The sequence below is a fragment of the Rhea pennata genome, chromosome 3 (assembly GCF_028389875.1).
Source record: "Rhea pennata isolate bPtePen1 chromosome 3, bPtePen1.pri, whole genome shotgun sequence".
In the NCBI taxonomy this organism is placed as follows: Eukaryota; Metazoa; Chordata; class Aves; order Rheiformes; family Rheidae; genus Rhea; species Rhea pennata.
In genome coordinates, this window is record NC_084665.1 from 72,112,464 (window position 1) to 72,137,395 (window position 24,932).

At 36.2% G+C, this 24,932-nt stretch overlaps 1 protein-coding gene across 1 annotated transcript in view; it reads left to right on the plus strand.

The window, feature by feature from the left end:
• Window positions 1-24,932, plus strand: part of TRDN (triadin) — a 241,172-nt gene that overhangs the window by 174,076 nt on the left and 42,164 nt on the right. The window contains 4 exon segments of the mRNA XM_062573067.1: window positions 1,888-1,938; window positions 4,645-4,695; window positions 5,266-5,316; window positions 15,010-15,039. Of these exon segments, the coding sequence (XP_062429051.1) occupies window positions 1,888-1,938; window positions 4,645-4,695; window positions 5,266-5,316; window positions 15,010-15,039 (183 nt within the window).

Here is a 24,932-nt window from a genome sequence, read left to right on the forward strand (position 1 = left end):
GTGGCAGGGGGAATAATTCAGTAGTGTATATTTCTTTTCTGTCATACACATAATAGCACAATGTCACTAAACGAGACACGTGCTGACTTGCACATACTATGCAATGCATCTGCTTCCTTTAAAGTAAATGTGAAATGAAATAACATCTTACTTGCAGCATTTTTATCTTAACTTAAAATGTATACTTTTTTCATTAAAAGTAGAAAATTATGTTGTGACAATCAGCTATGTGGAAATGAAATCACCCATAGATATTAAACAGAAGGGACTGAAAAGCAGTAAATTTCAGTTAATATTTCTTCCTATTTCTGCCTCCTGATTTGCTGCTGCCTTTTTCATGAAGACTATATCTTTCTCCTGAAGAGTTCACATGCTACTGCAGCTGTCTTTCTATAGCATCCTCCTATCGTGCCCAAGCTTCACCTATGGAGAAGGATGCAGGATGAAAGCAGGGAGATGAATTTTGGCATTAAGGCAACTTTATTTTCTCTTCTGAGACCAGCAAGGAAGTCATCAGTCAAGAGTAAAAGTATGAACAGACTCCAGTGAGCCGCTGTTCAAACACCTAAAGATGAAGATCTGTTCTCTGGAAGAGAAGTAGCACTGAGTATCTCCGTAGCCTGGGCTCACAGAGAGAGGGCATTGATGCATGGTGGAGAGAGTCCCGCACTAGTGCTAAAGTTATAAGGGCTGAAGGTGCTGAAACGCCTTTAGAAGCTACAAAATATAGGAAATCTCAGAGAGACCTGCTAACGGGTGATAAAAGAACTTATGAGTCAAAGCCTTCAGCACAAGGGGAAAGGTTTGTCCTTGTGGCTGTAAGAATGGCTGCTGAATCTCTGAGACCGCAGACAGAAACGCAGAGCAAAATGGCCAGCTGGAAGCTGTTGCCCCTAAACTTCCTACACAGTCAGCACAGGTGGAGATAGAAGCTCCTTCAAAGGAGGTCAGAGCCTTCACACTAGAAGTTGCTCTCAGTCCTCTGAAGGAGCCCATCTCTTGCTGTGGAGATTAAGCTTCTAATTTCAGCACCTGTCTCTAAATGGTGTGATTTCTCCAAAGGATTCAGCCACCTTGGAAGTGATGTTATACACAGTTATTTGTGTTGAGCACAAAGCAAACTACATGTGTGATTTGTGCCAGATGGAAATGAGATCATATCCTGGTAGTATGGTGGTCAGGAGAATGTTCAGAGTTTTAGATTTATTTTAGGAGGGATCTTCTTTTAGCTTAATATGCTTTTACTGATTTTTTTGTTTTTTTAAGAATAAATGATATGAAGCTTTTTCTGGACATTATGTGTACATCAGGTCGGATGAAATATAATTTGGTCTACTTAGCATCCTGCCAGCTATAATATTCTCTCACTCAAATCACAGACATTCATAAAGCTATGAAATTATTTCCTCACTTCAGAAAAAAGAATTACATCCTAGAATTCACTGATACACATACTTAAGGGGTCAATAGGATATTGCTTTCAGAGAGTGTCATATGTTAACTGCTTATGCAATGTATGTTTTTCCATACCTGCTGACCCAAAATGCATGGTCCGTAAAGGACTAAGGCAATGGCTTCCGTCCATTAAAAAAAAAATAGAATAATCTTTTCTGACTTCATGAGGTTTTGGATAAGACCCTAAGAATCTCCAGTCCTATAGTATTGCTTGTAGTTTCCCCTTCTCCTTTCTGGTTTCTTTCTGTGGAGCTCTCCACAGATATAGTGACTTATAACAACTAATACTATTTCATTTGAGGAAAGGTCAGAGCTACATCCATTTACATTCATTAATTTAGTCTTGATCTTAATAACTTGTTGGGTTTTCTTTCAAGTTTAGAAGGAAGGTCCTATCTTCTAAGTCTCAAAAACTTAATTACCTCCCTACAGAGTCTCTGAAAGGAAAAAACCCCAATAATCCAGGGGGAATAAAGGAGAAAGGTAAGTGAAAAAGTTAAGAAATTCAGTAACTGAATATCAGAATGATTATTTAATGCCAGTAAAAGATCTTAAGTATAAGTACATAAGAATGGGAAACCAAATTCATTCTGGTTTCTGTTTAGATTATTTTATCCATGGCACTGCTTTTAACAACAAATTTAAATTCTTGTAGGAACTGTTATCAAAAGGTCTCTGAGTAACTACATCTGGGCTTCTTTTTAATGCATCCTGAGAGAAATACTGAATGTATTTTTATACCACTTTTTGACATTAATCGGTCAAAATAAGTTGTCTAAATCCCAGAGAGTCACTTTAGACTCCTTTTTATAACTGCTGGGGAGAGATACATCCCAAGAGCTATTTAACTTACCTGCTCATTTCTTACATCTGCATTAGCACTGCGGTTTGGAGCAGTAATGTAATGCCAAAGCAAGTCATCTGAACATCCCTTTACTTCCCTTGCAGTAGCTGTGTGTGCAGAGGAGCTTCAATGTGTATGAACTAGATTCCTTTTGGAGGAAACTGAGCTGGACTCTCAAGTCCAGGCACACAGCAAATGTGTCTCTACCCCCAAGAAAGATGCAATGACCTGAAATAATGATTGTTCCTTTGCGTAACCTTAAACCACATGTGTGCTGGAGACAATCAGGCCAGGGAACCAGAATGAATCTGATCCAGGGAAGACTGCAGAGAGTGAATACTATGGAAAAGTAGGCAGAACTGCTTCAACTTAATGAGCTGCTCCTGCACCAAATTATTTGCTAGGAAATTTATAACCAGAGATGTCTAGAAATTAATAAATGGAAGCTTTGGAAAGCATTGTTTTTAGAAACACTGAAACCATCCATGCTGACATTTACAACTAAAAAGATGTTTCAACACTTACTGGTTTTATGGTTGCTAATATCCACATGAGCTGCTCAGATGAATTCTCCCTTCAAAACTTCAAGCTCCACTTCCACCTCAGCACTTCATGCTGCACTAGAGACATTCAAGCACAGAAGAAAAATTTTATTTTAGAAGAAAAATACTCTTTGGGGAAGAAATTATTTGGATGCTTAAGTCTCTGTTCATTTTTTGCTAAACTGGAACTAGATGCAAAGGAAGAATCAAGTTTTTGGCCTGGCTTTGCACTTCGCGATATTCATACATCTTTGTAAATCAAGAAGTTTCCTTTCAATAAAGTAGAATGAATTATCTTGGTTAAGTATTAAGAGATCATTATGCATTTTAATGTGATAATTCAAAAGAACTGAAATCTAAAATATTTTTGGTATATTGCATTTTAGCAAAAATTTCAGAAATTCCATGGACTTTATCTGTAGTCCATAGTTAAATAGCTATAGCTAAAGGGTGTGACAGGTAGAGACAAGACTATTGCGGCTACTGACAGATCCAGGTGTTTCAGGTGACCAGGAGAAGTCAGTGAGTTTTTTTCTTGATTTATTGGCAAACATGGATGTATACATCTCTAATGTTTCCAGATGCCGTGTGTTGGCTTGCTGGCAGTGCACACCAGAGAAAGCACACCTCTGGAGAAAACATTAATTGTTGCATTGTGATGAATATAGAAGACAAATGTTAAGAACAATAGGATTCATGGGTACTTCTCACTTTTTAGAGAGTACTGAAACATCTCAAACTTTTCCAGAAAACAGCGAAGGCTAGGAGAATTGTGCACAATTCCCGAGCTATAAAGGCACATCCTGGATCCAAACTGTGGTAAAATCTCAATTTTCTAGGAGGTGGATATATTCAATGCAGTCCACATAATGATTGGAGCAGGGCAGAATACTGAATAAAAATACCACAATGTGATGATGCACTTCAGGGCATCTCTACAAGACAGGAATTTCTTATTTCTTGTTAAACTACCAGTGGCATAAAGTCAGGTCACTGTGTGAGGCTCAGAATTCTCCCCTTTCTCACTACTGTCAGTCCCTGTGTCTCAGCCAGGCAGCACAAGACAGGATTTTTTTCTTTATTTGTGTTTAGCCAACTTCTGTGTCTTTTTTGTCTTGACAAGCTCTCACTTGGCGTAAAATATATGAATGTATATTCTTCATCTTGACATGAAATACATGAATGTATATTTTGAAGGATGAATATTGCTCTTATATTATACTCATCTTGACTCTGATTTTAAAAGGCTATATAAAGGAAGTGAAATCTTGTTCACAGGCAATATCCACATAGCTTCTATGGTGTTAAAAGTATGCAGAGTCCTGAAGGAGTAACTGGCCCTTCTGTCACTCCTGAATAAAGAAAACTTCCACTTATCTTTATCAGACTTTCAGGTTGCTTTCAGGTCTAGCATTCCTAATATTTTAATTGTATAAATGTAGATTAATTTTGTATTTGGATTCAGCAAAAGGTAAATCCATTGATGTCAGCTGCTTTATAGAATTGCTGTACTCTTTTTAAATTATTCTTCATTCCCTACTTGAGAGACAGCTTAAAAGCTTCCTCCAAATACGAAGGAACTAATGACATATTGAATGTTTATTATTTTGCATATCCAAGTCTAAAAGGATGAATGAATGACCTCTTTGTTTTGTCCTGTTCATTATTTCCATGCTGTTAAAGCCATTTAATTATCACATCCTTTTCCTCTCTGTATATCAAATTGTCTGACTTGCTTTCTTCTCATGTGTCAACTTATTTCTCTAACTTGACTTCTGATAAATGTTAAATGTTCCTTTCTAGAGCCTGGTAAAAGAAAAGATGTCAAGCCTCCAGCAGTCTTAAAGGAAAAGGGTAATGTCTCATGAAAACACGGTTTGGAAATAACCAGCTGTCCTCATGAAAGGGTCTCCTGGTACCTCGGTGCTGCTTCTACATACTTTGCTTTTTGGTGAAAAGGGACTACACCTAGTTTATTCTCACTTAGCAGATCTGATACCTTGAAATGAGCAGCTTCTTATATGATTCAGAAATAATAAAATAACAATCTTTATTACAGCATTCTTTAACTTTTTTTTTGGCCCACATAGCCAATACTGCTGAAATGTTGGCCTATTCCTGACAGTGAATTAGTAACAGAACTGTTAGCTAAATTCAGATGATAGACTGCACAGTAATGAGAGCAGAAACTTTTCAAGGTAATTTAGTGGAAATTATTTTGGTGTGTTTTCAAATCCTAAACTGAAACTTTTATTGAAATAAACAGAAATACAAATTCCTAACACTTTTCTCTTCTATACCTTTTTTGTAGTCTGGTGTTATGTACATTTGTTATAGTGCAGATGTCTATAGTATAGTAGTGAACAGTAATATTAGTATTTTATTAACTTTCTACTTCCATTTTTTTTTTGATTCCTTTTTCAGAGTCTTCAAAGGGAAAAGAAATGAAGACTTCAACTTTCATTAAGGAAAAAGGTAATAATCCCAAGTTGAGGTGAGCTTCAGTATAAGATTCAGTAGAGAAACTAGATCTACTGTGTGAGCATTCTCGAAGAGATCCTAGTTTATTCTTTCTCTTATTCATCCACAAATATCCTTGAATGTCATCCTTTGTTGCAGTGACATTTTTTTTACTTGTCTGATAAATGACAGATACATATGAGGTTATAGAAGAAGTAATAACAGTAGTACTCAATAGCCCCCAAAGTTATTGTGATTTCTTTCGTCCTTTCTTAATTTTATCATATTCTTTTTCTTTAAATTTTCCATTTCAGACTGTAATTTGCTTTTCTTCTTAACATATTGTTTTTCTCATTTGCACTGAAAGCATCAGCACTAGCTGTCAAATAAAGATCAATTGTAATATATAGTACCTGACCCCTAAAAAATAGGGATCCTTAGACAATGATAAAATTGTAATTATAATCAACCAAACATTTCAAATTTACTTATTCTCATCAACTTAATTCAAACAAGACTTAGATTTACTTTAACTCTATTTACATATTGATTAAATACCACTTGCTTATTAAAAAACAGTCTCTTGGGTTAAATGCATAAATAATTTAACACAGAAAAGAATATGTAATAACTTACTAACTAATAGCAATCCTTTGAACCACAGGAGCAGTAGTCAGTCTTAAGAACTTCCAGTTGCTTTTGAAAGGTACTTCAGCTAACTGAATAATATTATTTCCTGTCTTATATATTCCCTAAGGATCATTAGAAATTCTGAGCAGTGTTTTCTCTAGCAAAGTTTGCGAGTTTTTATTTCACATAATACAGGTAGGAAGTATATATTAGAACAGGAGAAATAGGCTGTTATTTTGCACAGTGATACCATTCTAAAGCAACATGAAGGTTTAAGTGTTATAAAAGGAACTAGAGCTTAAATAGTCTGATACTCTTTAAAGCAGTCAGAGCAGATGGACTTGGATAGTCAGTCCAAGGTCAAAGATACAGAAGAATAAGGATGCTATTTTTGTACCCTTGCTCTTAGTTTACTTTAGTCAGCAGTAAGTATTGAAGTGTGTTTTCTGCTTGGTTTGTTAGTTTTAATGCAATGTAGCTTTTATATTTTGAGCTTCAAGTGAGCTAAGTTCCTTCAAATGTATCTGAAACATAACTAGATTAATAAGGAGATAAACACTGATTAGTCCACTTAGTGCCTTACTGTTGAACTTCCTATTGCATTTCCTAATTTTTATCCTAATCTAATTGCTATCTTCTGCTCTCCATAAATATTTCAGATCTCACGTTTGAAGTGATATTTATTTAAATTTAATAATAATAAAAGCAAAGTACTACTTATTACAAAAGATTGAAAAATAAAAAGAAATAATATATACCTGTAAAAGTTTTCTAAGTGCACTGCTACTGAATTAGTTTAAGTGAACTGTAAAACATCCACACAATTTTACTAAAAAGCAAATATTCAAAACAGGCTAAGATTTGAATCAGGCTATAATGCAACTAGTGAGCAACAGCTCCTTTCAAGTCCCAAAACTAAGTTCTTTCAAGCAAAGGGATGTTCTGTTCCCATACTAATTGGTAGGACACATGCAAGATTTTCCTTTGACTATAGCAGTAGAGCTATGTTTCTAGTGAAATTTCATATCATACAGACTGCTACACATGGGAGCAGCTTTTTCTGTTTTTTTTTTTGTTTGTTTGTTTGTTTGTTTGTTTTGTTTTTGTTTTTTTTTTTTAACATAGATAAAAACATTGTAAGAGACAGATAAAAGATCCAGTGTTTTTATGTCACCTTACTGTCTTGTACCTCACAATTTGTCAGGACAGAAGATTTGAATGTCTGGTACAGAATACACTGAGATTAACTCCACCGTAGGGTAAGGGCACATTAGAGACATCTGAGATTGTTTTGATAAAGGACATTGGCATGGATGAATCATAGAACCAGTAAGATTGGAAGGGACCTCTGGAGACCATCTAGTCCAACCCCCATGCTCAGCAGGGTCATCTACAGCATGTTAGACAGGGTTACATCCAGGCAGGCCTTGAAGATCTCCAGAGAAGGAGACTCCACAACCTCTCTAGGCAACCTGTGCCAGTGCTCCATCACTCTCACAGGGAAGAAATTCCCCCTCACGCTCAGGCGGAACTTCCTGTGCTTCAATTTCTGCCCATTGCCTCTTGTCCTGTCACACGGGACAACTGAAAAGAGTTTGTCCCCGTCCCCTTGACACCCTCCCTTCAGGTACTTGTACACACTGATAAGATCCCCCCTCAGTCTTCTCTTCCCCAGGCTGAAGAGGCCCAGCTCTCGCAGCCGTTCCTCACAGGGCAGGTGCTCCAGCCCTCTGATCATCTTTGTAGCCCTACGCTGGACTCTCTCCAGCAGCTCCATGTCTCTCCTGTCCTGGGGAGCCCAGAACTAGAGACAGGACTCGAGATGAGGCCTCCCCAGGGCTGAGAAGAGGATCGCCTCCCTTGACCTGCTGGCAACACTCTTCCTAATGCACCCCAGGAGACCATTGCCACAAGGGCACATTGCTGGCTCAAAAGTCTGCATTAGAACTGATTTGTTTATTATAACAGCAGTATATTCAGATAAGCAATGCCATAGTTTAGTGGGGACTAAAAGTGCTGAGTCTGCACAACCTTTAGTGGTTTCCTAAGTGAGATGCATATTACTGGCTATTAAGCGCAGCACCAAAGGCTCCCAAGATATGGAATCTCAAAAGAGTTTTGGTTTTCTTTCCTACTGGTAGCATGCATCTTTGTTCGTAATCTATGCATGTGCTTGATGCCTTGCACAGCTCACTGAGAGCAACTGATGGCTCACAGCAATTTGAATTTCTCTTGGAATCTAATTGACTGTAAGAAATTTAAATATTTGGATTAGATGCTGTCAGATCTATTATCAGATCAACCACCTTCTTTTTAAGTCTTATGGTATTTAGATCTGCATAGTGGCTGGTCTGAGCAGGGCCTTTGGAGCAAGGCTTCAACAGAAAAATGTAACTCATATGGGAAGAGCTCAGCTTATATACAGGTATATTGTCAAATGACCTCAAAATCTATAATAAGAATCACTCATCTTCCAGTCATCAAAGTTCATGACACAGCAAATCTTATACAAGCTAACTTTGAAGACCAAAGTTCAGCTCAGTGGCTCCAGGTTCTTCAAGTTGTTTTTTCTGCTCCATGTGACAGCTCTTCATAAGCCATTTCTTAGCTGCTGGGATTCATATGAATGCAGCAGTTCCAAAAGCAAGTACAACTAACTCAGTGATACTGAATTTGTATGACAGGACATTGACATTTTGTCAGAAGAGTGTAACCCCAATGCGCAAAGTGGCTTTAAGCATCCATGTGGGATGTTGTGCTTCATTAAGCCTCTCTTTCTTTACAATGATAAGTGACATGTCACACAGATCAGATAGACAGCTTGGGAAAAGCCTTTGTAGGGAAAAGTGTTCTAGAAATTTTGTGGCCACTGCCCTGTGAGGAAGTGCAAACAGAAGGTCACCTTTATGAACACCAGTTCTCTCTTCAGCCAGTCGAGAGTATGCAGGAAGCTTTTTTAATGGACGTCTCATTTTAGCAAAAAAGCACCTTGAGAAGCAGCAATTGATTGAGTAGCACTTGCCATTTTAGACAGATCTGTCAAAACAGATCATTAATACAAGTGACCACTGTAAAATCTCCTATGTTAAGAAAAAACATATTTTTGAAATGCAGGAGCTGAATTTGCACAAGCTGGGTATAGAATTACAATGGAAAATCCTGAATAATGCAGAACTTTACTGTAAGGTGAATGTATTAGGTGCATAAAAAATGCAGTGGTAGCATGTTCAAGTGGTCCATCCATTATAAACTTGATTGCTGAACACTGCCCATACCAAATACTTCAAGGAAACATCAGAGCATTAGAAGATAGACACTAACAAATGACACAAGACAGATACTGGAAGGTATAGAATTCCCATTGTGATTCAGCATATGTATATGAAAAATCTTAAATAAACATTAGAAAATAAGAAGAAAAAGAACAGCAATGAAATACATAATGTGAATGAGTAGCATTTTATAAAAGGAAGGATCTAAAGTTTTAATTCTGAAAACAGTTCATATACATTAATGATGAGGCGAATTTTACTACAAATTATTAAGTGTAACTTTGTCTTTGTTATCTGATACCAGTTTTTTATTATTATTATAATTTGAAGGAAATTTATTCAAATTAAGCAAGAAATAGCATGTATGTGTACAGAAATATCTATGCAGTAGTCAGAACATGTTGGTAAATGGCAGTATGCCTACTGACAGAGTGTTTCCCAGTGGTAGAGACTGATAAATACTGGGTCCTTCAGCTCTCCTGTACTCTGAAACATCTGAATACATATGTATTCATACATGCTTATGCAATGAAGCGCAATTCTACTTACATAATATGATTTGTTTCACATTATATTTAATACCAGAAAGCAGGGCTCTTTCTGACTGGGGCAGTCTGCTTCTCACTGGGTGAGAGAGAGTCAGGATCCCTCAGGTTTATTGCCATTCTGTAGTCCTAACAGCATTGCACTCTTTCCTGCACAGACTCAGTGAAAAACCGCCTTTCTCTAAAAATACCTTGTATTTTGGCAATCTCTCTGAAAAATGAGAGAGAAAAAGCTTTGCATCCCTTCACACTGAGGAGAGATAGGAGACCTAGATAACTCTTACCAGTGGAAGGTCTAAACACCACTGCTTGGGCTTTTTATTGCTAACACTGGTGAGTGCTATACCCTGAGGGCACCGTCCGCTAAAGCTGACCCTTGTGCAGGTTCCTCAAAGAGAAGAAATCCTAGTGGCACTTTCTTTTCCTTAAAAGCCAAAAGTGTCCATGAGGTTCGTTCATTGATGTCCATTGTCCAACTCCTCAAAACGAAAACAAATTTGGGAGCCAAACTGCCTGTGCTGAAGTACACTTGTATCACCTTCATTCTAGACAAGGTACTTATGTATTCTTATTAATTCTTTGCTGAATTGTGTAATGAAGAAGAAGAAAATACTGTAACTTTTTTTTTTTTTTTTTTTGCATACCTAATGGATGAAAATATTCTTAGTAGATCTGTCAGCTAGATCTGATAAATTAGGACAAAAAAGGACAGTCAGGTTATGCAGTGGAGTTCAACCATAGCAAAATATATGAAGGTAATCAAATTAGAAGATATTTCTTAAAATCTATTTATTAAAACCTGGACCAGAGGAGAATGGCAGGAAAGGAGTTTCCTGCTACTGTATGAGACTCATTCTAAACGCTGATGCTCCAGCCAATTTAAAAGGCTGAATTCTCCTCTCCGTTGCTAACTAAACTAGTTCTTTTAACTACATTTTCTTAACATGATTAAAATTTCTCTTGACATGCATAAGAGAAATTCTGAATTCAGAAAGAGTGGAAGAGATAGATAAAAATATCTGTTAGGAAGACCTGAGAGAAAAAGATCACTTTATATATTTCCTAAATATGTAAAATCATACCTTCTTTTCAGGCTATGAGCAGATGGACAAGTTATGGTGAGATGAGCAAAGACAGTACGAACTTACTGAATGCCAGCTGCTTTGCAGTAGCTGCCTACATGAGGTGGTTTTTACTTCAGCATAACAGCATGCATATGAGTAGTTACCACAGAGTACCTGACACTGGATGAGTCTGCACTTTCTCTTCTCTTACCATAACTTACATGACTATAACCATAATAAGTGAAAGAACAGAGACAAAACTTCCACTGACTTCAACTAAAAACAAGGTGTATCAAGATAGTAAATACTGTATTTTAAATTACTTCAGGATTATTAAGAAAAAAACAGGAAATTGATAAAATCATAATTAAAATTAGAAGAACAATAAATCTCTGGAGAGTGATATGACAGAGTCTACTCAGGGAAATCATGTCTGTAATAAATGACTGAACATCTAAATAAAGCAATGAATGCAGCTTTTATGGGATGGTTTAAACAGGCCTTTGGCAAGTTCCACTATAGGAATTACTGCAGTAAGTAAATAGCTACAGTCTAGGAGGGATAGCTTTGAGGGAAATCAATATCTGATTAGGAGAGAGAAAGCAAATGATTCGTTTTCATTATGCAGCCAGTTTACAGAATAATCTCGTATAGTTCCATGTCTGGATTCTTGTTATATTCCTTAATTAACAGGAAAAGACAGAAATAGTAATGTGGTAAAATTTTCAACTAACATAAAATTAGTTAAAGAGCTCAAGATCAGAAGTGACTGTGATGCACTGAAATATATATGTAAGATGAGTGGACCTTACGATGTCAAAGAAAAATTTGTGTTACCAAATGGAATGTAATATATACTGGAGGGAAAATATTAAAGAGAATATAGCTGTAAATTAGCTATATAAACTCAAGAAAGGGCCTAAATATTGCTATAAACAGATCAGTGAAGAACTTTCCTTCATATGCAGACACATGAGAAAGAAAATGCATATAATTTGTTAATGCTTTTGTATAAATCAGAAATTCTTCTTGTCTGGAGTACTGTGTATAAAACACTTGAAAGACAATGTAGCACCAAAGTAGGTTAGGAAAGAGCAACAGTGGTTTGCTCTTGGAAGAAGAAATAGGAAAGATTCAGATTACCTTCAAGATTAATTAACATAATCATGATAAGTCTGAAAACCACAAATCTAAGTCAAGGACTGTTGAAAAAAATCACAGACAAACTGTCTATTTATGTGGTAATCCAGGTTAGGCAAAGTTTTCATAATTAATTTTTGCATTTTTAGAAAGGAAGTTAAACTTCATGCCTCAGGATGCAATTTCTTGCTATAAGAAAGCAAAATGAGAAATTATGGAAGAAACATTCACTTACTGTTTTCAAACTGCCTTCTGAAGTATTTGCCCCTAGCAACTGCTGGGTTATAAAGCTACATGGACCTGAATAGTGCTGGGTAGGAAATGGCTTTCCTATACCACAGGCATTTCAAGGTTTCAAAAGTGTTTCTATTTGCTAAACAGTTCAGAAAAAAGTCCCTCAGAGTTAGTTGTCAGTACATCTGGATTTTTTTCCTCAAAGCATAAAAGATGATGGTGCTCAGTTCTGGTCTCCAGAGTAGTAGCTAATCTGGATTCATTATCCCTGAGAATAGGATTTGTATCCTTGATAAACATATTTTGCTATATTAATAGGAAATATGTTAGTTGGAGTTAGAAAGAATCTAGGAAAGAAAGATAGATGATTCACTGGAGTCATTGTGAATAAGGACTACTAAGGTAGTCCTATCTGAATAGTATTTGTAGGAACAAATTCCTAATACAGGAGCTAACGATAGCTCTTGTCAGTACGATGTAATACAGTTAACTTAGGAATTTGTTCTTTCTCCACATTATCAAGGAAAAAAGAACACAGTTAAGAGTATCTGTGATAGCCAAACATCACAATTTCTAGTTCATCATTCTACTTTATTTAATGTCCTTCTCTGCCCAGCTAAGATTTACTACTCACATTTATACTCAGCAGGTGATCTGGCTTTTTGTCAACTGCAGACCAAATTCTTTGGCTAATCTATCCATCTTTTTGTTGCATTTCAAATAGAAACATATTGCTCAGCTTCTGAAAGAGCAGTGTAAATGATGGTCTTTGTGACAGAAAGAGATCTCTTTTTTCTCCTAAAATTTGCAGTACATGCCATCAGAAAAGTAGTGACCAAGGTGAAAATTCAAACAGATTGCACGATAGGGTGTAACAGCACGATAATTTTTCATTCTATGTGTAGATGAGAATTTAGCTAGTTATATGTGCAGTGCAGGTGAGGATGGACCTCTGCCTGTGCTCCTCTCAAGATCAGAAGTGTGGTGAGCTGGCTGAGCAGAAGTCAGGAGGGCCCTAGAAGTGCACTGCACAGTAGCTGGAAACTCTGCTCAGAGTCTCCAGATCTGAGGTTTCTGCTAATCTGGGCTTCCATCCAACACACTTCACGTGGCAGTGTAAAATATGCCTTCTGAAAGGCACTGAGTCTTCTAATGTAGTTTCGGGAGAGGGGGCGGGAAGGGAAATCCTCCATAATGACAGTTTTATGAAAGACACAGATCTAATTCTTTGCTGCTTTGATATACATCAGCTGGGAAAGCAAGGTGTCTGCAAAAAGGACCAGATCCTGGACACTCTGTGCCTCTTTCCACTAACTCTAGGCATGAAACAATTTTTCACCTACTGAGCACATCCCTAAGATACTAAAAAATATTTTATTCTCAAATGAGAGTAAGACACAGAAACCATGAAAAACATTTGAAATGTGAGTTTCTCCACCCTTCCCCCCCCTCAGCCATTGATAGATGCCAGTTTGAGCCTTTTCCTTTTTGATCTATTTTATCCCAAGGGGCTAATTGTTCGAAACAAAAGAATTTTTCATCTTAAGAATGCCAAAGAGGCAGAGATCAGCAACCAAACCCAAAATGCAAGCATCTGAGGCTGTGCCTGCTCCCTCCTTTGACCTCATGACCCTTGATTTCTTTCCTGCACCATGGCACATCTTCAAAGGGAAGATCTGCTCCTGCACATTTCCTTTCCAGTTGCTATGTCACAGCAGGTCCAGTCATACAGCCAGCCTGGTGCTTGCATTCTTTACTGGGAAGTAAGGGCTCCGAATTTGAATCTCTCTCATTTCTTTTGCCGGAAAATGCTAGAAGTGCTATTCGAAGGCAGAGGAGATCAGTGCCACCGCTTCTAGTAGACATGTTCTAAAAGAAAGTGGCATCTGTAACTACATTTTTAGAAGTCTCAGTCCTGTAAATGTAGACGGGAGAATGGGTAGTGCCTGGATTTCAAAGGCACTGAGGCGTGAGCCTGGCTCAGCTCTATCAGAATTTGAGAAGTAATCTGCAAATGCAGGCATTTAGGTACAGTTCTCCCATTTAGCCATCTCAGTTCTTTTGATAAAACATTGATACATTTTCATAGTATCCTGTACTGCTGCAAGCAATATTTTATTGGAATCCCACACTGAGATTTTAGTGGACTTTTAAGCTCCCTCTAGAGATTGAATACTGGTTTTACATCATAGCTTGCTCTGGGGGCCTCATTCCCAGTTGTCTAGACTGGGAACTTGCTTCTTCTTCTACTTCTTATTTTCTCCCTCTTTTCTTCTTTTTCTTCTTCTCCTTCTTCTTCTTCTTTTATTTTTATTTATTTTATTACTCTTATGAACCTTAATAGTAAAAAATCACATAATTCTCTAAAACAGTGATGTTTTGTAACCTCTAGTCTCCCCTTCCCAATTTTCCCATCCTGTTCAGGTCTATCTATCTTTGTAGCTGTTTATTTGGGGTGAGAGGAAGTGGAAAAAAAAAAGAAAAAAAAAGAAAAAAAAAAACATTCTGCTGCTGTCTGTGCTGTACAAGCATCAGGGAGGAAAGATGACTTTGTGATTAAAGTTATATATGAGAACCTAGAAAGCTGAATTTTGCTCTCTGCCCTATCAATAGCAGAGCTGAGTGACTATGAGGAAATGCTGCATCTATCTGATCATGAATTTCCTCATCTGACAAAGCAATGTAATGGCTTTATTGCATAACATATGTATGTTTTGAGACACCTGCATGAGATGCTTGTATGTAGGGGCTTAAATTATTCTTGCTAGTATACACATTATTAACTTTAGATGTGGAAAAATAGTATTTTTGCTTCCATTTCAGCTGCAGTGAAAAAGGAAGAGGAGAAGAAAGGTAAATCAATTATTTTCACTTGACTGAAACGTCTTTCAGACTTTGACTGCTGTGAGAAATATTTCTTTCGTTCACTGATACAATTGCAATGACATTCACCACCTCGTGTGCTACCATCAGCTGGCTTTATCTATTCCCACTGCGATAACACCGTTGTTATTTCCAGTACTGTTAGCTCCCTTTTACCGCAGGCCACCACAGCCCAGTATCAGACACTTCATCACTCTGTTTGGGAAGAAAATGAAAGACTTTTATTATCATGTTAGAATTTAGCAAAGAGAACAAAACTTCCAGGGCATCATGCGTGCTGACCTGACTATTCCTTGCAGAATGTGCTTTCCTAGGTTCATGTAATTTCCTCTTTTCAGATATGTATGTAACATGAATGTAAGATTTGCTGAAGTCTTTTTTTTCGGTATTTTAACAGTTCAGTATTCAGTAGAAAAATCTACTCTGAATCAGAACTTAAAGCATTGCCTGAAAGAGTTTAAGATACTATGCTTATCAGGCCCTAAATATCTTCTTTCTTACAGTTTATTTTATTTCAACTGCAAAAAGAATGAAATATTAGCATTTTTTATAATATATTTAACTTTATAACCATATATTGGTTCATGAGCCATATGTTACTCCTTGAATTGGGAACAATGCTGGAATTTTACCATCAATTTAGATTTAGATTTTACCATAGATGGTTATTTGAGATTTAGTACTGAGTAAATGGGAGCAAAAATGGCTATTTATTTCTGAAGTTTGCTTACGGGCATTTTTTCTTTTGTCATTTCAAAAGGATTTAGAGCTCCTGTGATTCACGTAGTTGAATAACAGAGCCAACCATTACTCTCTATTCATGAAGGGATTTTTAATCCTGCTAATTTTTTTTCTGTTAGCCCTATACAGAGTTGTTAACTGAACTGGAAAAAAAAAATGGTAGTCTCAACTATACTAACAGCTCATGAGTTAAATCTTGGCTCTGTTGATGTTACTGGCAGAATTCCCATTCACTCCACTGGAGCCAAAATTTCACCTCATGTGTTTAATGGAATAATAAAGTTCATTTTGGTTATCAAAAGCAACCATGCTTAATAGGTATCAAACAGGATGTTTTGTCCAAAGATTAGTTTGCATCAACTGAGGCATGAAAGGTAACCCATGAAGCAGGGAGAATCAGAAATCTGGCAGTCACACTTACAGCCACTGATTCTCAAACATCAAAATGTTTGCTGTGGACACACTTTTGAACTTATTACATGGATTGTTGCCTCCTCAGTGGAAAGAAAGGAATGAGGTAATTGCTAACTGTGGAAGAGTGCTACCGCTGTGAGGCTTGCAACAAGTTATGCGTCCATTCATTTACACAGAAACATCAAGGGAATTTGTTTGAAATACCTGCTGCTTCCCCTTAGTTCAGTTTTTCATATGTTAGGATTTTTTTCTCCACTTAATCATAATCTCCCTCAACAAAAAATGATTTGAAAGTGCATGTTTAATGAATATTCTTTGAAGTTGCAAGGACTTCTATCCATTTCATTTCCCCTTTTATATATTTTCTGCTAAAAATACCACCTTCTTATTTTTTTATTAAGATGGTTTTGCCAACAAGTACTTTCAAGCACCTGGCTCAGGGTAAGGTGTACCTCATCCTGGAATTAACCACCAGCCTGCTTCACAGAAACATAGACGTGTGAGCTGAAGAAAAAGTCAACTTTGGTCACTCTTCTAATTTCATATTTTTAGTTATTCTTGGATTAAACCTCCCTCTGGTTTTCTAAGGTTATAACCAACATTATCAGCAAGGTAAGAATTGATAGTAGTGAAAGAATAGGCCAGTCCTGATATCTTCCAGCAACTATGGAAACCTGGCCATTCAGTGGGGTTCTTGTCTTCAGCAGAAATCCAGTAAAGTGAGCAACTGGAAAGAAGCAACATGGGCTCTTCCCAAAAATGAACATACCATTCTTTAACTTTCACATTTAGCTTCACACTTTTTGTAAGTCCCACACAGAAAATATTGCATGTGAGCAGCTAACTCTGAGTATCATCAGTTTTTATTTATTTATTTATTTGTGCTTATTCTGTTATTAGCGCAAATTGCCCCGGCTGGATGTGTATAACTCTGACTGGTGATTAATTGGCAACATTTGCTGGTTTTGCTTAAGGGTACAATATTTTTCAGCCTGCTGCAAAAATCACAGCAGTGGCCAGACATTGTTCTAAACTGATTGGCTCATTATCCAAATATTGTGTTAGTCGCATGCACAAGTTCAAATAGCACTTTATCATTTCTCATGCGAATCATGCTGCACATAGGCACTGTTCTGTATATGAAGCTTTCTCCAATTATTCCTTGTTATTCAAATACACACCCCTCATCTATAAAAGCAAGAGTAATGAGCAATACAGAGTGACAAGCCGTCTTAAAAAGAGAAGAGATGAAGATGGAATGACACTTTCTATTGATGGCACATTCTGTATATAGCATAAATCAGACATGAAGGAATTTGAAAGAGAAGGAAAAGAAGAAAATTAAGCTGGAGAAAGCTTATGCATTTCATTGATTCCTCCAAGTGTGAGTAATACTAATGAGGAATTGTTAGACACAGTCCATGCATGAAAATGATGCATTAGCCACTTCTATTTGAAAGGTTAGTTCTCTATGACTTTGTGATCCAAGTCCTAGAAAATAAAGTCAACTTCAGCTCCCAGCATCATGTTATGCCTTATTTCAATACATGTGAGATAGAGGAGCTGTCACAAAAACATATACAAAGTTGTCATTTTCTAAAGGGCAAGAGATAGCAACCTTTTTTCATGAAGAAAGAACTTTCTAACATCCCCACAGGCAAATTTTACTGCAAGCACGTGAAAAATTTTAAGTCTTGCTCATAATTCAGAACATTGCAAGCAGCATTTCAAGTGAATCAGAATAGACCTAGGTCTATTCTATGTAGTGGTCATATCCACATGCACATGTATAAGATGGATCTTGAAATTGTGTAACATCAGTCAGCTACCTGGGTTGGTCAGAAGCTGGCTTCTTTAGGCTCCCTAGAGCTAATGAAAGAGAGAGAGAGAGAGAGAGAGAGAGAGAGAGAGAGAGAAGTCTACAGAGGGGCAAGTCCAAGTGAACATCTAACAGGGGCTAGGTATCTTCTGGGGGAGTCTCATTGTCTATATAGACTATAGATTTTGTCTATAGATGACATGAATACTAGCAAGCTAAAGAGATGCAGAATCTAATTCCCTGTCAACGATAGCAAGAATTTAGTTACGATTTTGAGCATTATCACTCCAGCACCTTTCTCTTAAATTCATTTAACAGCTTTTAAAAGTCAAAAATACATTCAACCTATAAATATCATCAGTGATAAACTGAGAGAAGTTTATGCAGGAACACGTTTAGACCTTTTTCCAATAAGGTATCATGGCATAGTAAATCTGCATATAGTCTGAGTGCAGCCAATTAAAGAAAGAAAAAAACAAAAAGTGAATAATGAATATACATTCGAACTCCAAATAACAGATTTTTGCCAGTCAAATAGAGGACAATTTCCTCAATTACTCCTGTTAATAAGATCCTATCCATTGCTTGGAGCGCTGGTCTGCATACAGAGTATGGTATAAACAGCAGAGTCCCTTTTCAATGTGTGTAAAAAATCAAGAGGCTCTCCAGGCTGAAAAAAGTGTACATCACTGTGTTTCAGAACTGTTTAGATTTGGTGTAGACCAGAAAAACTGGAAGGTAGCCTTATGAATAAAGCAAATGGCCAAAGCACTGCAGGATTTCTGTTCATCTGAAAATACCACTGCAGCAATATGAACCACATCTTTGTTGTGTAGTTTATTAACATGCCTCAAAGCAAGAGTGTAAAGTGATTATTAGATGCTTTTGTTTAGATACAATTAGATGCTCACTCAAACACGCTCCTAACAGGATGCATAAAGAGAAAAAAAGTAGAAATGTTCTTTAAAAGCATTTCCTTAGAGTCATAATTTCAATGTTATGTATGAGAAAATAGTAATCACAGTTGCATACATACTACCATGCTGTTTAAATTAGCGATGCTATTTTGGCTGCACATTAAGGCAGAAATCTTTCAAGAAGTAGCAGTCATTGAACTAGCCGCAAGGTGGAGCCCGAAGGATCCATGAACTGATCCTCAACACGGTCACTCTAAATCAGATTTAAAGCAAAATACTGCTCTCTTTTCACGACTGAAGAGCATTTTACAGGAGACTTAAGCCACAGACCAAGTATTCTTCAATGTAAATCCACTCCTGCCTAAAAATATTTTTCCTTTAATAGATAACTGTGGTTATATATTTAAAAAAGATCGGGAAGCTTTGAATTTCATGCTGAAGCAACAAAAAGCAGACACATTCAAAGAATATTTATGAAGGTAGACTTTGCATGGAATATGGAAAATGCTCTGAAAAATCTACATGAATTATCTGCAGTTTGCTTGAACTCTTCTTACTGTTTCTCAACTATCTGAGAGGGTTATAGATAATGTCCATTTTGCAGGGTTATGTGAGACTTAATGATCAGATACATAATTTCTGTTAAGATACCTCGAGGAACCAGGCTCAGGTACTTTCTATGGTTTAGATATGTCAGATACGGTAAGACATGACAACTCTACAGCCTCCAGAGTAGCCACTCAATGTAAATGGAAAAGTAGATAGATACCTGTATTTTGTCTATTACAAGGAATATACTTCAGGTTTAGACAAATAACTTTTTGCTAGTTTGGTGAGATTCACCCCCACTCACACTAAAGAGATCTAATTAAATATAACAGATATATTTGGATTAATCAAACATAAGATTCTCAATTAAAAAAAAAATAGAGACCATGGTAAAAATATTGATTAACAAAAAAAGAAAACAAATTGCAGTGAAAGTAAGGATAGTTTATTGTTATTTATTTTAACAAGCCTCCCAAAACCTTTTAATATTTTTTTTCTCTTATAAGAACATGACAGCAAAAGAGAGGAAAGGTGAGCAAAACTAAGCCGTCATTTATGGACCTTGATAGTCAGCCAAATATCTACCTCACTGTACTTAAATGGAGGCACTAATTCAAGTATTTTATCTCAAATGCTTAGCATCAAGCTGGAAATCCATGTTTAGCTCCTTAACACCTATTCTTTAAAGTGCATAAGACTAATGATGCTAACTTGCATCAATGTTCTTAAAAAATACCCACAATTTTACTCTCAGCAAGATTTAACCTAAACCTTGCCATTGGTTATACCTTTGTAATCCATTCAATGAAAAAATCAGAGTATACTTTTAAACTGCAGAAAAATTTCAGTCTTATTTAACAGCAAATTGCTGAAAAGTATTTTACATTTATAGATCTTGCATCGTGTTTCAATAGCAGTTATGATTGCAACTTATGTTAATCATTCTTACTTGCCTTGAAACACAACAGTAATTTATTCGGTCCCTGCTACCAATAAATGGAGGGACTTAGGCTTGTATTTTAATGATTATGCAACAGGTGTTATTTCTGAAGAAAGGATGATCTGTATAATTGGTGGCCTGTGTTGTTACTATAAGTTAGGGATAATACATGTATATTGGCATCATGTCAGCAACACTCTCATCTGTCAATCAGCATAATATACCCGAACACCTGGATATTCATATAACACATGGTTAATTGGCTAAAAATTTCCCAAGGCAATAAACTATTACTTTATTGCCCTGTGCAAAAACAGTTGCAAATGACTACTCAGAGGTATGCTACTCAGATGCAGTTCCAGAATTAACTGTGCTTGTAGTGATAATCTTCTTCATTTCCTTTTTTATCTATCATTTTCAGAAATGTGCTCTTACAAAGTTGTAATTAAAGCAAAAGCAGTGATCAACAGCATTTCATGAGGAACAAAGATGGCTCAGGATGTTCTGCCTCTAGAAGCTAGTCATTAGTCCTCTGCTTTAATCACCACATTAATTTGGGTTGCACCCTGGGAAAAGTCCATTTTCTCAAAGATTAATTATTTGTCATTTTCTCCACTCCTAATATCAACTAATCTCAGCTCTAAAATCTGTCTCCTCTAGCTTTCTGTGAGGTCATCTTATTCTTGTCTTAATGATCTCTATTTTACACTTATTTAATAAAATATTAAAATATTTGGTCATCCATCCATCATACTCTTATGTGAAATCAATTCATTGCTAATAAGGATCTCAACAAGAAAAGTAAATAATCAAAGCATTTCCATGAAGTTTGGACACAGCGATGTAGTTTGACATCTAAGTTTCAAATATTAATGATTAACAACTGGAAGAGGTGCCACTTTGGGCTCTACTTAGCTATATAGAATGGTACTGGTTTGGGTATAAACTAGGGATAATATTCAAAAAAAGATTCACTGGGAATCTTTAGGTCACCACTCTAACAACCTACACATCTCAGTCTGCACAATCCCATTCACCTACTCATTACTGGGCTAATAATCTGTGTTGGAATAAAGCAAGCTGCAGTTTGGCTATATTTTGCCTTAGTTATATGCAAAAATAAAGCTAAAACTTAGATATTACTAAAAATAGTCTTGTTAAGTATAGTCTCCCTGATCTATATGTTCCCATCACATAATTTCAGGGACGAGCACGAGAAAATAACAGGAGCTAAGAAAGTTATTTAGAGGGAGCTCTTCAGGCCTTTCACCACATGTGCCAGAAGGTGAAATGCCTTAACATAACACATGTACCTCATCCACATTTGACTGAAATTGTATTCTTTTCAGCCATATCGATGGAAGATTTGTCCTTCTGGGATTTTAAGGCTCGTAGTACTTTAAAGACATTAACTTTTAGTGCTATCATATAGAATCCTTGTGTTTCAACAAGACATATACTTCCCAGGACATTTTAGCTGCTTAACTAACAAACTGGGAAACAGAGAAAGATCCTCCCTACAGGCACATATCTCAGATTCAAGCTGAGGCAATTCTTCTCATTAAAAATCATTTTAAAAAATTTGGGAAGTGTCTGTACAACTTTACTACTTCTATTATCATTTACTCCAAGCTAAAGTTTCTCTTTTGCCTCCTCTCTCTGGGTAACTTTTTTGTTTTTCACAGTTATATCAAGTATTCTTGAGCTGACAGTCAAAAAAGAAATCTCAAAAAAAGAAACTATTCTAGACAACAACAACAAAATCCCCCAAAACCAAGAGTCAGCTCATTCTTCACTCTCCAGCCCTGAGGCATATGGCAAATCACACAGCAAGGACAGAAACAGCCTGTCTGTATGGAGGCAGATATCTTGGAATTGTGGTTAAGGAAATAAGGCAGAAGGAACTGTGAGAATAGCCTGTCAACTTTTTGATGGAAAGTGCTAATAGAAAGATCAGTTTGCTGTAGGTGTTACTGGCTCTTGGAGCAATGGTTAATTATTAATTGTAATGGCAAACCATGGCATTTTTAGGAGGTTTTAACCTTAGCAGTTGTCATTTAACCTTATTGTCATCATTAGTCAAAAGAGTCATGCTGAAACAGCAGCCCCAGGTAGTCTGCAGTGCTGCACAGCCCAAGATGAAGACTCCCTGCTAATAAATAACAGCAAGAACACTAGCTGGGAGCTCCAGTTCACTTCGCTGCTCCGCTGCAACCCTTCCAGACAACCTTAGACAAATCACTTAGTATTTTGTATCTGTCTTCTTCATATGGGATAAGACTTCCCTAACACCTGGAGAATGCTAGGTTTTTTAAAAAATAAAATGGACTCAGTATGAAATTAAGAGATTCTATAAGGACAAAGCTTACGAAGAACGAACTTTAAAATAATCGTATACTAACGCCTCTCTGTTCATCCGCCACCACATCCTTCTTACTTTCTTTGCTTTGACCCTTCTATATGGTAACTATTGGCCACATACTACAAAGCAATTTCCTAACGTAGAGCTGAGGACAGGGAGAGTCCAAGCTATTTTCTTCATATGATGAGAAAAATGAGAAGCTGCTCTTGAATAGGGTGATTAATCAACATTTAAAATATTTTTTTTTCCGAAGTTGTTTTTATTTAAGATATTCTGTACTGATAAAATAAAAGGAATGTTTTATTCTGCTTGGTTTTTAGATAACACAGTTTCTCCACAGTCTGAAGAACCTTACCCTGACTAGAATAAAATTATTTAATTCAACCTTAAATTAAAAGTGCACTGATAATTAGGCAGAAAGAGGGGGCATTTTAAGTTCTTGAAGTCTGCAGTATTCCCACTGAGTTTTGAAGTAGCAATGTTTTTTAGCTTGTCTAAAAGCCCATTTGCTAGTTTATCTGGAGTTAGTTTTCAGAGAGAATGAGGTTAGCTAGCTGCAATAAGAGAATCTAAGTCTTCTCCTTGTTTGTGTGCTGTATAAACCAAAAGTTTTCATGGAATCCTGAAATTCCATGAAAAGACTCCTGTTGATTTTGATGCACCTTTTGGTCTGTAATGTTACGGATGTTACAAGGTCATGGCTGGATTCCTCTAATGCCCAATCCAAATTCTTTTAAAACAGGCTTTGTGCTTGCTTTAGTAAGAGGTATTTAGCCTAATGGAAAGGGAGTTTCTTATTTATAATATATGTGAAACTACACAATAAAAATAATTTTCATAGCTATAATATATATTATTATTTTGTTATTCTTTACTAAAGCAAATGATTCTATCTTTACTTCCATTTCCTGCAGAATATATTCTTTTCTTACAGAATGTGCACACTCACAAACATATTTGCTTTCTGAATAGTAAGTGACCATTATCCAGATGGAAATAGATATGTTATAATAAAAAAAGAAAAAAAAAATTGCTTTTAGCCTGACCAATTTCTGGTTCAATAAATCAGAGAATTCTTTTCTGAATCCATATCTGAAGCTAATTTACAAAAATATACTGTATATAATTAATACCCTTCTGGCATTCAGAATAGTAGGCAAGAATGAAACAAAATTTAGAGTGAATGTGAAAAATAGCAAGACAACTATCAAGCCTGGTTACCAAGATTAATTGAAAACAACAAAAAGTAATTTTTTAAAAAATGAACATTTTAGCTGGGGATGGAACTAGATAATTTCCATTTATCATATTCATGTCATATGTAGCTTTAATTATTTCATCAAAGTTCCATCTGCTTTTATTAGATCCAAATCTGATCCTTCTCCTTCTCTAATATGGTTTAAGTGTTAAACAAATAAAGATAAAATACTTCCTTAGGACTAATTTTTACCAAAAAATTAAAAAAAAAAAAAAAGTTAAAAAAAAAGTTATTTACCCAGCGGTAATCCCTTTAACTAATAATATCAGTATGACTGTTTGAAGTGACACCACGGATGCATCTAATGTGATGATCTGTCTCCACCTCTGATCAAAACATCAAATGCCCAGGGAAGAGTATAGGAATAAAACAATCACGTAATAGAGCCTCATAACCTCCTGTGATCTCAGCTCAGGGATTTCCTAAGCCAAAAGTTGTGTTTAATAGTTCTTTGTAGATTTTCCTCTGATTTGTCTATGCAATTTTTGAAATGATGAAATTTTTCAGCATCCACACATCCCTGCAGCATGGTGTTCCACAACTTAACTACACACTGTGTAAAAATACTTAAAGATAGAATCTGAATAGAATTGCATTACTTTTGGTGCAAGATACTTCATAGAATGAACGAGAGCATTAGAACATAGCCTTCCACCTCTTACCATTTAGGTTATATACCATTTAATATATAATTTAATTTAATAAGTAATTTAATATATAATAATTATATTCTATTTATATTCTAAAATATTCTTTTTTTGGCTAGGAATGGTCTAAAAATCAGAATATCTGTACTATGGAAAATGCTAATACTTTAAAAATTAAACTAATGTTCTTTGGTTTTCATTTGGGGGGACTCTGTT